At 43.0% G+C, this 15,732-nt stretch overlaps 1 protein-coding gene across 1 annotated transcript in view; it reads left to right on the forward strand.

Moving 5' to 3' along the window:
• The window catches only part of dph6 (diphthamine biosynthesis 6), a 58,698-nt gene that overhangs the window by 34,391 nt on the left and 8,575 nt on the right, over nt 1-15,732 (forward strand). Inside the window, exon 13 of the mRNA XM_062397501.1 lies at nt 11,629-11,877. Within this exon, the coding sequence (XP_062253485.1) occupies nt 11,629-11,877 (249 nt within the window). The remainder of the gene's footprint in view (nt 1-11,628; nt 11,878-15,732) is intronic.

Here is a 15,732-nt window from a genome sequence, read left to right on the forward strand (position 1 = left end):
CACTGCCTAGGCCCAATAGTCCCTTTTAAATTAAATCAAGCTACACCAGAATCCAAACACTCATAGATATAAGTTAACTTTATATACTTGATTTTATTTCATTAAGTTTCACGAATTATTCCATAAGAAATCTTTGAAAATGTCAATATAAAATACATTTCTAGACCTGCCCCAATATGTCATGAATTGTTCCAGTAGTTTTTGCGTAATCCTGCTAACTAACAAACAAACAACCTCGGTGAAAAGTAATAAAGCGAATGGAACATCCTTCCCCTTCCTCTGATGCAGCTCCACATCCTAAGATGTATGTCCATCCCAGCTCAGGGTCAAAGCTGTCCATCGTTGGACAGAGCTGGAGCTGATGAGAACTTGTGCCTCATATATGTGAGAGGTCAAAGCAGACCACCTTTTTAATCTGATTAGCAGGCAGTTTTATGGGAAGTGGTAGATAGCAGCAGAGGTAATTATGTTCCTTCCCGCACTTTCCCACATGCCCCACTTCCCCACTGTCTCTCTCTCTCTCTCTCTCTCTCTCTCTCTCTCTCTCTCTCTCTCTCTCTCTCTCTCTCTCTCTCTCTCTCTCTCTCTCTCTCTCTCTCTCTCGCCGTGACCGCACACAGTGTCTGACCTGCCGCGGCAGTAGTCATTTTCAGGAGTCAGTGCGTTCTTTGTTACATTATCCTGCACCGCCACTTCCACCGCCGCCGCAGCCGCGGCACCACGTGGGCACAGGCTGGTATCAGCGTGTACCAGGCGAGGACAGGGGAAGGACTGGATCTGTCAGAGTGCATCGGCTCTCAGGCGCTCGCCTACGCCGGTGCTGTGCCTCTGCCCTGGCCCCTGCCACACTCCCACTCATTAATGGGCCCGGCCCTGACAACTGATCCTAATTGCCTTTGAACAGCTCTTCATGTATTATTGGTGCCTGACTGCATTGGTTCATGTCAACAAGCCATAGGAAGCAGAGACAGGATAGTCACAGCCATCACCCACCTCCCCAGTCACATACATGCACAAATCATAGTTATGCATACTAAGTAATGTGGAGAGATCAAGGTAGAATAGATACAATATTTATTATATCATATAGAAATAATATAAGAAGAAAAATATGCATGTGTTTTTGTGTATATGTAAAAATGTGTCTTGTGTCATGCATGGACACACAGGTGGACATGTGCCATGAAATCATTGTTAAACAGGACGTCTCAAGAGACACTCTCTTTGGTGTGAGCATTGAATAGTATACATCTGGATTATATAAGAATCTCTCACCTCTGAAGATTTATAAAAAAAATCATGATTGTTGTTGTGATTATCTGATTGATCCATATAATTTTATGCAGTAGATGCTTTTTGAGAGATTGTGTGTCTGTGTTAGTGTGTGTGTGTGTGTTTGCACATGTTTGTTTGCTTCTCACTTTGTCACTGCTGATGAGCAGTTGGCGGGGTGAATGGTTCACATCAGGAAGGCATCTGAAACGCGTCATGTGCAGATCCCACCGCGGCTGATATCTGCCAAGACACTCGCGCTATTACAATCGCAATCACAAACACTCAGTCAAAACACATCAATTATTTGCAGTCCCATGTGTGAATTATTACCCCGTATCCAACTATTTACTTCCCGTTTCACCCCTCTGTTTGAATTGTGAAGGAGGAGAGGTGGCTCGCCTTGGCTTTTTATATGCAGAATGAAATAACTGAATACCAGATGCATAGATAAAAAGCATGGCGGCGTGTCCTGTCCACTCCCATCACTGTCGGAGAGGGGAGAGACGTATGACCATCCCATTACTATGGTAACTAGCCACTATATTCAGAGCTGCCCGGGTGTGTTTCTTCCCCCTGCAGTGACGAGAGGGCATAGCTGACAGGGCCTGCACACACGCACGCCTACACACACACACACACACACACACATGCACTCAAAAACATCCAAATGGGGAGGGCCTGGAAGATGCTCCTTGTGAAATATACACATGTGGCAAATGCAGACAAAACACAGGGACATACAGACAATAACACACACACACACCCGACCAATACAACATTTTACTCTTACCAAGAATCTTCTCATCTAAATCAGTAGACACACAAACATCAGGGGAATGTAAAATAATTTTGTTGAACTTAGGAAAATATGCTTAAATTATAAATAAAATATTATTACTTGAACATTTTGGTATCATAACACAAAATAAGTAATGAAGGGGAGACATGAGTGATGTGTTACCAACAAGCTTGTGCTTTGTAACAATAACTATCTTGGTACTGCAGCAGATTCACCTACTGTTGACGTCCTGCAGATCTCGTATTTGAGGAAACAGCTATTACAGTTAATTTATATAATTATGACTCTCTCTTATATTTGTGTAGTTGCATTAGTTGCACACATTACAAGTTGGGAAAAACAAATATCACATCCACATGCAACAGTGTGTTGGGGCGAGCATCGGCACTCTACCCTCATTTATTTAAAGACCACAGGTTCAGGGAAGAGTTAGCGTTTACATTCCATTTTACTTTTGGCCTCTCGCTTCATCATAAATTTCCTGCGCAGCATTTCTTCTGAGCAGTAACTTTTAACCTGGGTCATTCATTTTTCAAATGCCATTGTCATCAAAGCATTCACTACTGAGGCAGAAAACGGCTACAGATGAATAATATACAGCCTCCTGTGTTTTTTTCTTTACTGCGGACATAGCAGCATGTTCACTCTTGATATATATTTATTATTGATATTATAGATTTATTATGTGAGGGAATGTCATGCCCCGCGAGTCTAGAGGTAATGTAATGAAGATGAGACGTTCATCCAGTGTAATATACAGTACACAATATTTTCCACATGTCAGATTTTATTGAGTTGAATTTGATGCACTTATAAAAAAAATGTTAATATTTTCTATATTTTTCTGCAGGGATTCAGTACATCTGCTGCAGATTGTATTTTATCTTTTTTCTATAGTGAGACTATTATTACGTCTGGTACATATTTCCAATAAAGTAACACTTAATAATTCTAAAGTATTTCCTGTATAGATAATCTTAGTTTTCTGATATTTCTGATATTTCATTTAACTTTAATTAATCGTTTTTTTAGTATTCATTGACAATAATAAATAGATATTGTGAAGTAACCCCCAAACATGTTCACATATTATTTCTATAAATCATTTGTTCTTGCTCCTCCATACATCTGGATTTCAGTGGTGCTATTTTTTGCAGGCATTTTGAAAAAAGAAAAGGAAAAAACGAAAATCCGTGGAGACTTTGATGCTGTCTAGCCAGCCTGTCCGTGGACTGAGAGGACTTTGTGTGTTTGTGTGTATGTACAGGATTGCTGCTAACCCAGCTGCTCTTTTAATGCAGCCATACTGCCATCTGTTGAGATGACAGGGAACTACACGTCTTTTTTGTTTTGCTCTTCTCTGCAATCTTCTGTGCTGTCTAGTTCATCTTTCAGTTTTAGTTTGTCTGTTTTTCATCTTTAACTTTTGGACACTGAGCTACATGTTGCGTCTGTTACGAGCAAAGGGAGAAAGGATGTGTGTGTGTGTTTGTGTGTCTGTGTGTAGTCCTCCTCCCTGGATCAGTAGTTTCATGTCGCTGGGTCACAGGCTGGTTTGTTTTAGTCATTCACATTGTCTTACCCAGAGTCGACTCTTTTTAACCGCGGTCCAATCCTTCACATCAGGCGCAGACTTGCTCCGCGTCGGCACAAGTGACAGTCACACTGCAGCGGTGGTGCCGCGGTGTCTCGTGTTGACATCATTCTTTTGTGCCCAGGTTAAGTCAGTGCTTCCATTACCAGCCGGAGCCTCACATGAAATATGAAAAATGTGAAAAGACAGAAGAGACGGAGATGGTCACAGCTGGGAAGGGAGAGAGAACGGGGGTTGAGTGTTGCAGTTTCAGCATCATTCAATCAGACAACATGCCCCTCAGCTGAAACAGCGAGACCCTCCCGATTCTCTCGAATTAGGGAGATTAGCGGGAAAGCGCATAATGCAGGATGATGGAATTTGTCATAATTTGCATTGTCCTGGAAAGATTCGGTTTGATAGAGCGATGCGTGGAGGGGCTTGTCATGTCCCACGGGCAGGTCATAGAGGAAGCTTGGCAGAAATGATTTTTTGCGATATGTGCATCAGACGTAAAAGCCTCACAACCAATTTGTCAAAAGATGTGATGTCGGGACAGTTGAAGGCAGAAGGGGCATTTTGCCTAGCGCGATGAAAAACCATGCCCCTCCGTCCCTCTCCACCCACAGCCCAGCTCTGGTGGGGCACGGTGCTCCAGAGCGACAAACCATTTTATAAACAGCAGTTTTGAGTATTTAAAAAAAACAAATTCTAATTTCTTCACTTAAAGATCATACGTTTACACAAGAACAACACTACAACCAGGCAAAAATGTATCAAAACGATATTTCCGATGTAAAAAAAATAGTTTTTCACTGAAGGTTTGAAGGATTTCTTTATTTTATTTTTTTTCTGACTATTCACATGTGTCCCCGAGCATCCAGTCAGTCTCCCCTGACCTTGGTCATACCACTGAGCGGCAGCCCCTGACCAACACAAAGTTGACCAGAGCTGACATGACAGTGTTACTCCTCCACACGGTTCAGTGTCTATGCAATGGGCACGTCGAGGGCAGACATAACAGGCACAATAGAAAAATAGACGTAAGCATACAGAAGGTGGGGGTGGGGGGAAAAGGCCAGTGTCCCTGCCTCAGACTGACCACACGTTGCCTCAACAATGGCTCATTACAGTCGGGTCTCCTAAGTGTTCTTTTTAAATTTGCCAACGTAATACTCATGTGTTTTGATCGAGTGCTTATGGTTCGTTTTGTGAGTGAATGTAGAGTTATGGACCCGAGAGAGTGCATTCAGGAATAACCTACACTTGTCTGTCTCTGTGCACTTCATACGGCTATTTATGTCGCCGTTTAAGTAACACTGATTTTCTGTGACAGTTGAGCATACAAGGGTTAGGCTCAAACTGGAGCACAAACAGGAGGAGGAACAAAATAGAGATAGTAGAGGGAGAAAAAGGAGGAAATATAAAAAAGGCAAATGTCTCCCTCCCCCCTTTCCGACGATGCCTTAAACGAGAAGCCGAACGCGGGGAGATTTCGGCAGAGGGGAGAGAGGTTGTGGTTCTCCTGAAAGGTTTGTATTTGTAGAAATGAGGTGTCAGAAGAGGCAGGATTTCCTCAGGGCGCAGCACAACATGAGCCCATCTCTTATCATTTCCCACTCCCAGACGTGATCTGCTTTGAATGCGCTAATGCTGAAAGAGCCCCACAGACTTGAAGCCAGCGCGAGATGAAATCACAGCACACAGCCCTGACAAACTGCCATCCACCACACAAGGATTAAACAGCCATTGCACATCAAATCCCCAACACAACGCAGAAATAATATATGCACTTAAACACATTCTACAAAACTTCAACCTCAGTTTTTTTGGGGCTTTTTTATTTTTTGATCCCTACATTTTCCACCATCTTGAACTGTTTGCCAACCCTAAAATATTCAGGAAAAGAAGAAGACTGGAAGTCTGGAGATTTGTCACATATATTAGGAATGTAAAAGAGATTTAAGTGGAAGAAGTGATGTCACACCATTTTAGAACAGTTTATATGACTAATTTAGATTTTGATCCTGAATCCACAGTAAAAGCAGACTTCCTGGGTGTGGATCTGACCCAGTGCTGCTCACACACATCATTTCAACTTTCAAAAATAATCTTAAAGTTTTAGCTGTGAGTTTTAAAGCACTCATTTACCCCTAAACTCCAGAGTGAGACTGTAAACAAGTCTCAAATGAACCTAACTGGTAAAGATTTGACTGCTGGGGCGCCAACATGTGGTGTTTTTTCCAGTTTGCTGCTTTTTTTAAATACAGTTAAATAGTAAAATACTGGCGATAGGATTAGTTTATCTTTTTCAATGGAGATATACTTGCAGGTTTAAACCCTACACATTATATGTGCTAAGCTATTGACGCATCATTTAGAAAATATTTATTTCTAAATCTTGTGATTATAAATTACTCTTTGGCAATCCCACTATGAAACACATTGTTTTTTTGTAAACAAACGAAAGCTTTAGAATATTTGAAAGAAAAATCACACGTCTTTAAAGCAACATTTTTACCCTCCCCCATCAGCCTTTGAAAACTTTTGAAAAAGACACATTTAGGCCAAATACACAAACGTATCCGCCACTTAAAATATACAGTAAATACTCAACCAACTCGTACAGTCTGTCTGAACAATAGTCAATTTACACAAACACAAAATATCAAAATCATGCAGTTCTCCCCTCATGCATTTGTAAAGAGCGTATGAATGAGTGAGTGACAGTGAATGACTGAAGAAGTGGCTGAATAGATTAACGACCATATAAATCATAAAGAGTCGGTGATTAACACTGACTGGGAAAGTGACACAAAGAGACTGGGTGAGTGAATGACCAAGGAAGACTTGTCAGTATCTGAAATGAATGTAAACATGGCTGCTGTCTGAACTCCAGAGATTATCCTCACTTTCTCCGTAGGACGTGAATATGTGAAACCAAATGTCCGAGTGAGAGCATTCGGATTATCTGCGGACTATCCCTGCCAGGCCGGAGAATCCCATGTGAGAACAAAGAGGTGTCATACACGTTAGAAGACACAGGAGAAGACGTCAAGGAAGTTTTTGGCGATGAGAGCAGACGTCGGCGTCTCTGACCGGGGCAAGAAAATCGTGATAATCGTGATATCCGCAGCACAATTAATAGAGTTTCTAGAGATTTCTCTCATTGAGCAAGTACCTTAGATATTTGTTGCCCTGTGTGGCTTGTGACTTATAAGGTCCCTGAAATCTCATAGTGTGTATGTAAGCACAATTAGTTACTAATGAATGTTCCACTGTTATTAGTGTCAGAAGAGGGTTCTAAACAAGCTCCATCAGTCAAATGTAATCAGCAGCAGGTATATGAGCCCGACTAACCCAAAGTCCTTGACGCTGCTGTGAGCACACAGAGCTGAGAGATGTGAGCATCTCACCTGGTGAATGGATTCCAGACTGTTTACAGCATTGTCTCGGTTCTGAAGATTGAAGGGGCAGTAAGAAGAAAAGACGGCATCAAGCCTGGACTGAAGAACCGTGTGAACGCCCTCTCAAGGGACGTGCCCCTCAAGGCTGATCATGCAGCTGTGATTACAGCTTCCTGGTGATCACCTGAAACACAACAAAGAAAATCCATCTCGCTGTTGACACTTGCCGTCGTCACATTCGGCGTAATGCAAGGGGACCCAGTCACAGAGGAGAGTTTTGCAACTCACCTTTGGCACCACAGGGCCTGTTTCAAATCCTGTAAAGCCCAGTCCAGAGGGACGCGTGGTACTGGTGCCTCGGATCTGCTGCGTGTGTTTCCTCAAACAAATGTCGGGCTTTGCACTCAACGTAATGCCAACACACAACGGGTTGAAGCCTTGCATCTTTCACTCCTACGATAACCCTAAAAACCTTGTTAAAATAAATGAATGGATTCAGTTAACAGAAAATGCTTTTACTTTGAAACAGGTACAGGAAGTGTTGCAAATATTTATCTTGCAACATATTCAACAGACCTTGAATCTCTTATAGGAGAGAAGCAAAGTAAAAAATGTTCACATAAGTCGACATTTGGATGTAATTTAAGAGCAGTTTGAGACCATGTAGGAACATCACCACGGAAGGACATATCACAAATACTAATTACATTTTGGATGGAATTACCAGCCCTTATACTGTACGGCAATTACCCCTTTAGCTTAGTTACATGTGTCCTTGCATGTGGGAAAAGTTACACCATATTAATCCAACCTTTTTGTACATGCTTTGTATTATCATTTTCCTGTTTAAATTATGCATGAGGTCTCAATGGGGAGAAATGTGACCATTAGCATATCTGATAGGACCGCTGGAGCAGTTTCCACCTCTCCCTGTCCTTGGAACCGGGCAGCAAAACCTGACTGTTCATCAATACCAGGTCATTTTATCCCGGCTTCGCCCAGTTCATGTGTACCGGTGGAGAGCTCGGCTAATGACACTTGGAGACGTCCTCAACGCGATGGGGGCCCAGAGGGCTCCAACACCAATGTGAATATAGTCTAGCACTGTCTGGTCATCTCTGGGAGCTCTTTGACAAAAAAAAAAAGAAAAAAATGCAATTAGAAACACCTCAGACACACCAGCCTGAAATGAGACACCGTTAAGGGCTGGGAGCGGACACAGGCAGGCGCTTCCTGAGTACATTTACATATATGTTACTGTCTGCAGCTCACGGAGATGGACAGAGGATGTCTTTGAGGTTGGTGACCTTTTGGTATGTCATTGGGTTTATTAGAGAAATGATGGTGTTTTAGCCATGAAATAAAGGTCGATAAAGCATAAAGGCGAGAACCAGCGTTGTTAATATAAAAATAGAACGGCTGATTGGATGTGCGTTCGGCTGAGGGCCTGTTAAAAGATTAGTTTGATGTTGCTGTCAAAGTCGTTTTTTTTATTGTTAAAATTCACTCTTATTGTTTATTGTGTCTCCTTGGTGATGCCTATCATGAATCTCGTGGAGCAAGAGATTGTTGTTTACAGTTTTCATGTTTGGAGTAATGATTTTATTTTGAAGGAAGAAAAAATGAAATCTGACACTTGGAAAGAAAAGATGAAACACAAACAAACTTTGGAGCCAATGACTATTTTGACATCATCTCGACAACATAACTCAAATATCAAATATTGATATTGACATATAGCTCCTATCATCCTCATCATCATCATCATCCTTGCACACCCACTGTGTTGTGAAGAACCGATTGAGGATATAACAGTACATTTTTGCCTTAAGAGTCTATTTATGAAACATGAAATATCTCAAAAAAGCCTTTGAATTATACCAGCAAATATCAAATATTATTAAGAAACAGAAGCACAGTAATAAAGCAACATGGACGTGCATTATTGATTCAATATGAGCACTCTAAGACTTCTTCCCTTCTCTCTGTGGGCCGTTTAGACCGCTGAGGTTAGCATTTGAAAAATACTTACCTTGTTATAGAAAGTTTAATGTCATACGCAGTTGTTTGACCCTTATGAATATTAAAGGATCTCATCTCCCGCCTATTAAAAATGCATGTGGCATTGTGGTTGTTGATCACGTTGAGAACACCCATGCAAATTGGACTGTCTTTCCTGTCAAAGCCAAAGATGAATAATGTAGTTGTGGTGTATATTCAGGGACACACCATTGACAGTCAATTAACAAGTTTGATTGGTGTGTGAACTCATTCTTTTGAACTGTTAATTTTATGTAAATAGTATTCGCTCTGCCTTCGCCACTGCCCCCCCCCCCCCCCCCCGCATCCAGGTTCACTACAGAAAGATGTGCCCCCACTGCCGCAAACCCCCAAATCCCCGATTCCACCTCCCACTAAGAGTAACCAGAGTGGGATCCTTAATAATTGATCATCACACACCTGCTTGGTGGAAGCTATGGGAGTCTGCCTTTAACAGTCAAGGGGCCCCACACGAGCCCCTTTTGATATTCAAATCGACAAATGGTAGCCGACCTTTTATGAATTCAAAATGGAGCTCGGGCTTTTCATTGGGACAAGCTTGTTAAAGGCTTATGGCCCTGCGTCCAACCTGATGGAGCTCTTCTTTGTTGGACTGGATATGATGGCATTTGATGGCTCGTAAATGAAATGCCAATGCCAATTTGTTGATGTGTGGGAATCTGGCTTTTACGGGAGGCAGACGTAGTGACACAGGCTCTCGGGCTGATCCCGCTCGCAGGTAAATGATGCAGTGATTGATCCGTACTGGTTGAAAGCAGCGAGGGCCTTATCTCCTGCCTTTCATCCACTTCACTCACTCGTGCCCCTCTTGCTCGTCCTCCCCTCGTCTCTCGTCTCCCGCGCTGTCCCGGCAAGTTGGCTCAGCAGAGATGGAAGCTGACAATTGATCACAGTTGACAAGTGAACCCAGGAGCTGGGGGATCATTGCAAACCCATCTGATTAAACATCCATCGGAAATAACCACGCCCGTCATGTCCTCCCTCTAGCACTGTGTAGCTAGCACCTTGTTCTTCTTTAGTGTCCAATCAGAAAGAGATCTAACACACTCCAACTATCCTGTATTCACTTCCTATTCTGAAGAAGCTGGGTCTTATCAGAGACTGTATATAAAGATGGACGAGGTTACGGCTCTCCAAAAGCGAAGCCAAAGCATCTCGATTGCCCCCTGGTGGGTGGCCGTATGACGCGTGTCCAAGTTCTCAAGGAGGGTATGTTTTCACCCATGTCCATGTGTTGTTTATTTGGAAATTGTTCAGTAAAACTACTGGACAGATTACTATGAAACTTGTTGAAAGGATACGGTATGGCAGAAGAACCAATTTGAGTTTGTTGCGGATCCAGGAACTTCTTTGTTAAGAGCCATTTTCATGACCTACATACCCAGGGTATATTTCATGAATCTTAAATACAAAATTGGGTGTTGGCTGAGTTATGCACTCGACAGTTAGCTATTTGATGCTGTAAAAAACTGACTCTTGATCCGTTGGGCATATGTTTTGGTGGGACCTTGCCACCATCTCCACGATCCCTACCGTGCAGGCTCCTGATGATGTCATAAGTGCAAGATGGCAGCGATTGTAACCAGGATATTTTGGCTTCATTTTTGGACAGTGCGAGGAAATGGAAACGTGTCGTCCGTTTGTATATGCAGTCGATTCCTGCCACCATCTGTGCAGATTTATAGTAGACACATTGTTTGATATTAGTTTGCAAAGAGGTTAGGTTTAGAGCTTACTCTTAACTAATACCTGTTTTCTACTTTAACCCTGGTAAACTCAACGTGAAACATGATACCCTAAGCTGTGTCTTTGCTAATTAGCAAAGTATCATGTCTCTGGCCATGTATCAATTGATTGAGGACTCCCTGATCCTCCCTTGACATCTGCATGAGGTCCAGGGTCCCTGCGTTGGCCGGGGATTGTCAACATGTCACCAGCATCTGTTTGCACTGACCAGCAGCTAGTGTCCGGTGCTAATACCCTCCAGCCTCCAAGGGTCTCTAAAGACCTGACCTCCTTAATGTCACACCTCATCCCAAGTCGCCTCTCTGCATTAAACAGATAGATTTTTCTGTTTTTCAAGACACTCAAGTATTTAACAGAGAATTGAGCCTATTATCACATAGTTAATTATGCTCATAAATAACATTGGCTTCAAGCGAAATACCTGCTCGCTTTATAACTGTGAAATGAAAATTGTTGGTGATAAGATGCTGAAAAACAGGAGAGGTGGAACTTGTTAATTAATGCACTGCTTCTTAAACGTAAGATTTTAATTAATGTTAATTTGATTATAACACCTCACTGATGAATATTGTCCTTTATTTTATTAATTAAACAAAATTAGGATGTTGACAGCTCATTTTCTGATTGAATAGCGACTCAATGTTCAAGTTTATAATTGTCTACTTTACTTTATCTAAGAGGATAGTTCTAAAACTAATTTAATTAAAATTAAATGAAACAAAAATCAATCTCAACGCTGTGTTTTCCCTCTGTCTTCTTCTCTCCAGGTAGATGAGTTCGTTTTCTGCGCAGGCCAAATTGCCCTGGTGCCGTGCACCCTGCAGCTGATGAAGGCCGGCACCAGGGGGCAGGCCCACTTGTCCTTCAGCCATGTGGAGAAGGTTCTGGAGGCCGTGATCAGCAGCTTGACTCTGGCTCACGTCGTCCAGGCTCACTGCTACACCACGAGACGTCAAGACATCCCCGTGGTCCGAGCTGTTTGGGAGCGCATGCTGACGGCCGCAGAGGAAGAGCAGGTCAGCCCGTGTGCAGTGAGAGTGTTGTTTAATGAAAAATGTGCCAGTCGTTAAGGAGAGGAGCTACGTCTGGCTGATTTATTATAGATGCAGAGGAAATGATCATACTCATAATACGATATTACACCCACATTTGACGAACACATTAAAAGACAATGAGATCCTTTCTTCAATGAATAAGTAAAAGAGGAGAAACTCGTATTTATCTAAGTTTTTCAGAGAGGCCCTTTCAGATTTGTGTTGTTGTGAAATAAGCGAAAAGTTCCTTGCCCCCTCTCTTCCCCTCGGGACCGGAGCCGCAGCGACTGATATTTACCAGCGAGCGCGCTCATGAAAAGTTGATGATGTGGGAAACGCTGGTGTCTTTGATAATGTGGAGCTCGGCACAGAAGCAGATGTCTTCCTCCGAGCCGCCCTAATCCTTTGCCCCCACACACCGTTTTGGAGCTCCGTTCAACTCTCCAAGCAGCTTATCCCCCTCTCTCCACCCCTCTCTCCTGCCACCTCCCTCCATCCGTCCCTCCACTCCGCCGCCCCAGCTTACAACCCCTGCCTCCACGCGTCTAACGGGGGCACCAGTCTCCCCTGGCAGCCCTTCTCCTCCCACAATAATCTGTCTCGCCACGGGAGCAGGGCCTCGGGGAGAAGCGTCAGGAGCCCACCTCCAACATGTGGCTCTGTGCGCTTGGTGAGCGGTGTTAAAGACTGCGGAGTGGATGTCAACTTTGTGTCACTTCCTCAAAAGTGAAGCAGTGCATGGAAATCTAAATGTATAATGTTAATGCCAGAAGTCGTATTTTCTAAACCTTTTAAATGTTCATTCCAAAATTCCACTTTAAATAAATTCAGTGGGTTTCAGTCGTGAGCCGGTAACTTTTTGTAAATTTATATGACACACTTCTTTTTACGTCTGCATTGGAGGGGATGTTTTCATTTGTTCTCATTTGCTTCTCTGTTTGTTAGTTAGCAGGATAAATAAAAAAACACTCAACCGATTTCTACGTAATTTGGTGGAAGTGTGTGGTTACGGCAAAGGAATTTAAAATCTTGGAGCAGATGCAGATCAATGGGGGGCTCCAGGAATTTTTCTTTGATTTCTTAAACATGGCGAGATGAGGCGTTGAGGTATGCGCTCTCCAAGTGCCCTTCTAGTTTAAAGTGCTGAAAGCGTAGAATCAATTTAGCATGTAGATTGGGTTGTTTGTATAACAGGCCTAACTAGAGGCAAAGCTTAGGGTCAGAGGTCACTGGAGGTGGACCACATCGCCCATCTGCTGTGCTTCCACGTGGGGTTTCAGAAGAATCAACACTACTCATTTGCATAACCCTGGATTTCTATGGGGAGACCATGTCTAATTTCCGAAAGACTTCCAGATTGAGTTTAGGTGCTGGGTGACGAACCCAACCTCACTTTGACTTAATTAGGTAAATTGTCTCGGTCGGCCTTCCAGGCTCAGCTGTTAAACGTGCCCCTCTCTTTCCCTTCAGGTGCAGATGCACAGGTAAAGATAGGGAGAGAGAGAGAGCAGCTGTGGTGAGTGTTTTATCCTAAACATGGTGAGACGCTCTCAGCCTGGGGGGGGGGGGGGGGGGGGGATTATCCACAGCACCGGTACTCATCTGAACTGACTGTAATTACAATGTTTAACTCGGGTCAAACACTGGTAACAAAACTCCCACAGAGAACAGTGAGAACATACGTTTCCACCTGTTGTTTCCACCTTCATTCACAAGCAGCTTTATGTGGGGATCCATTCGAACAGACAGCCGACGCGTATTTACTCCGAGTTAGTCACCTAATACTTCATATAGAAGTATTTTTCAGAAATGAAGCTGCAGAGAAATGCATCAAAAATAGGGCAGAGTACACAAAATGTAAATACCCTAAAAATGTACTTATGATAATTGCTACATAATTCTCTGTTAGTTATTTTAACTGTCGCAGTGGAAGTTTTAAGAAGTGAATTGGTCATATTGAATTTTTATTTTGAGTTAGTCGGTTAATTAGTCATTAAACTGCATGTTTACACTTATTCTCATTTCATAATTTGTTCCAAAAGTCTCATTTATAATGTATGATGATCACATTTTGTCTTAAAAAGAAACTACGGCCGTAGGCTGTAATATCAGGCTCTTTTATGGAAGTCTTATTGTTTGACATTTGATGTTATGTAGCCTTGCACTCCTACGTACAGATAAGTGTCGTACCTGTTATATTTCCATCCGCCAAACGGCTGAAGTGCATTATGACGCAAACGCCAGCGCTTAGCCCGTGTGTGAAGCCATGTTGTTGTTGTGCGTTGATAATTTATCTAATCAGGTGGATGAAGAAGCTCGCAGGGTTAATTGGGAGCAGACTGGAGTCTCCACAAGTGTGAAATTGCATTTACGGTGCATTAAACCACAAAGAGCCTGTTTGTCTTTGTGTGTGCGAGCGTGTGTGCGACGGGTTTGATGAAACACGGGGATGTTGATGTGATGAGTCAATAAATGTTAAACAGACGTCCCTCTGTGTTGCAATAACAGGTTCTGAAAAGGTGTCATAGAGGAAAAATTATTATTAATCGCGCTACATTTATAAAATGTGGGAATTTTTTTTTTTTCAGGAAATGATTGGTAGTGTTAACAGGATTGTCAATTGAAATTAATAGAATTCACTAATAATAAGCGCACACCTGGAGGCCCAACAGTCCCAGTATGAAACACATCTGACTTCACTTGATCCGGGTTTTTATTTGGATCTGCACCAAATTTCACACACTCATCATTTTTATACCACTTATATATCTGTTGTTTTCATCAATATCCATTAATTATTTTTGAGAAATTAACAGAAATGTTGAAAAACGCCAACAAATTCAGGATCTGCCCCCTGATTCATGTCCACGCCAAATGTTGGATCAGAAAGATATGTTTCTATATTTCTGCTTGCAGTGAATCGTGTGGATCTGTGAGACTTGCCCAGCAAAGACCATAGTAAGTCCGGAGGCTCTTACTCAGATACAGCCCCTCCGGAGAATGTCCGCAAGATCTCTGGAGTTCAGTGTGTGTTTCTGAAAGCAGCTAAAGCGATAAATAATTATTTGATCTGAACCTACATTTAATGGGGGTCTTTATTGGAACATGTCCCGTCCTTCAACCAAGTTCCGTGGAAATTCGTTTGTTTCTGCGTAATCCTGCTGACAAACAAACAAATGGACAAAGGTGGAAACATCTTTGCAGCGGTAATGAAATTGCAGTGTGGAGAGTTTCTCCCCTGAATACCACAGTAAAACCCTCTCGTCATTATTTCTCTCCTGCTTACCTCGGACTTTTTGAAGCTATCTTGGCCTCTGCCATGTTTTTTTTAATGGCCTCATTCTTAAACTTCCCCTCACCCCAAGGACTCGACCCCGTGCGATTCATTTACACAAACAATCTGATGAGCTTCAGAGTGGAATCTGGAGAAAGGAGAGTGAACGGGAGGGGATATTACGGCAGGCTGACAGCGCTACAGTAAGTGCTGAGACATAGAGCCACATGCTGGAGGTGTCCCGCTGGGCAGGAAATGTAGGGGAACTGGCTAAGCAGCGCAGTCCCATCAGCTCCCCGCTGTTCCTCGCCTTTACACCACTTCCTTATTACCGTGTTTACCGTTCGGCTCTTACGCCTCTCAGCCATCCTGCCCCCGCCGCACGCTCCGGGCGCATGGGCGCGAGTGAGAGGGAGGAAAGTGGGGAGAAGGAAAACAAACATAAGAAGAGGCAGGTCACACCCCATCAGCGTGGAGAGCTGAGCCAAGCAGATTTAGACTTCATGCGTTTACCTGCTGCCTGCGGAGTGAGAAAGCACTGGGAGAACGGCTGCACGCCCTGC

This window comes from Platichthys flesus, chromosome 10 (genome assembly GCF_949316205.1).
Source record: "Platichthys flesus chromosome 10, fPlaFle2.1, whole genome shotgun sequence".
NCBI classification, from domain to species: domain Eukaryota; kingdom Metazoa; phylum Chordata; class Actinopteri; order Pleuronectiformes; family Pleuronectidae; genus Platichthys; species Platichthys flesus.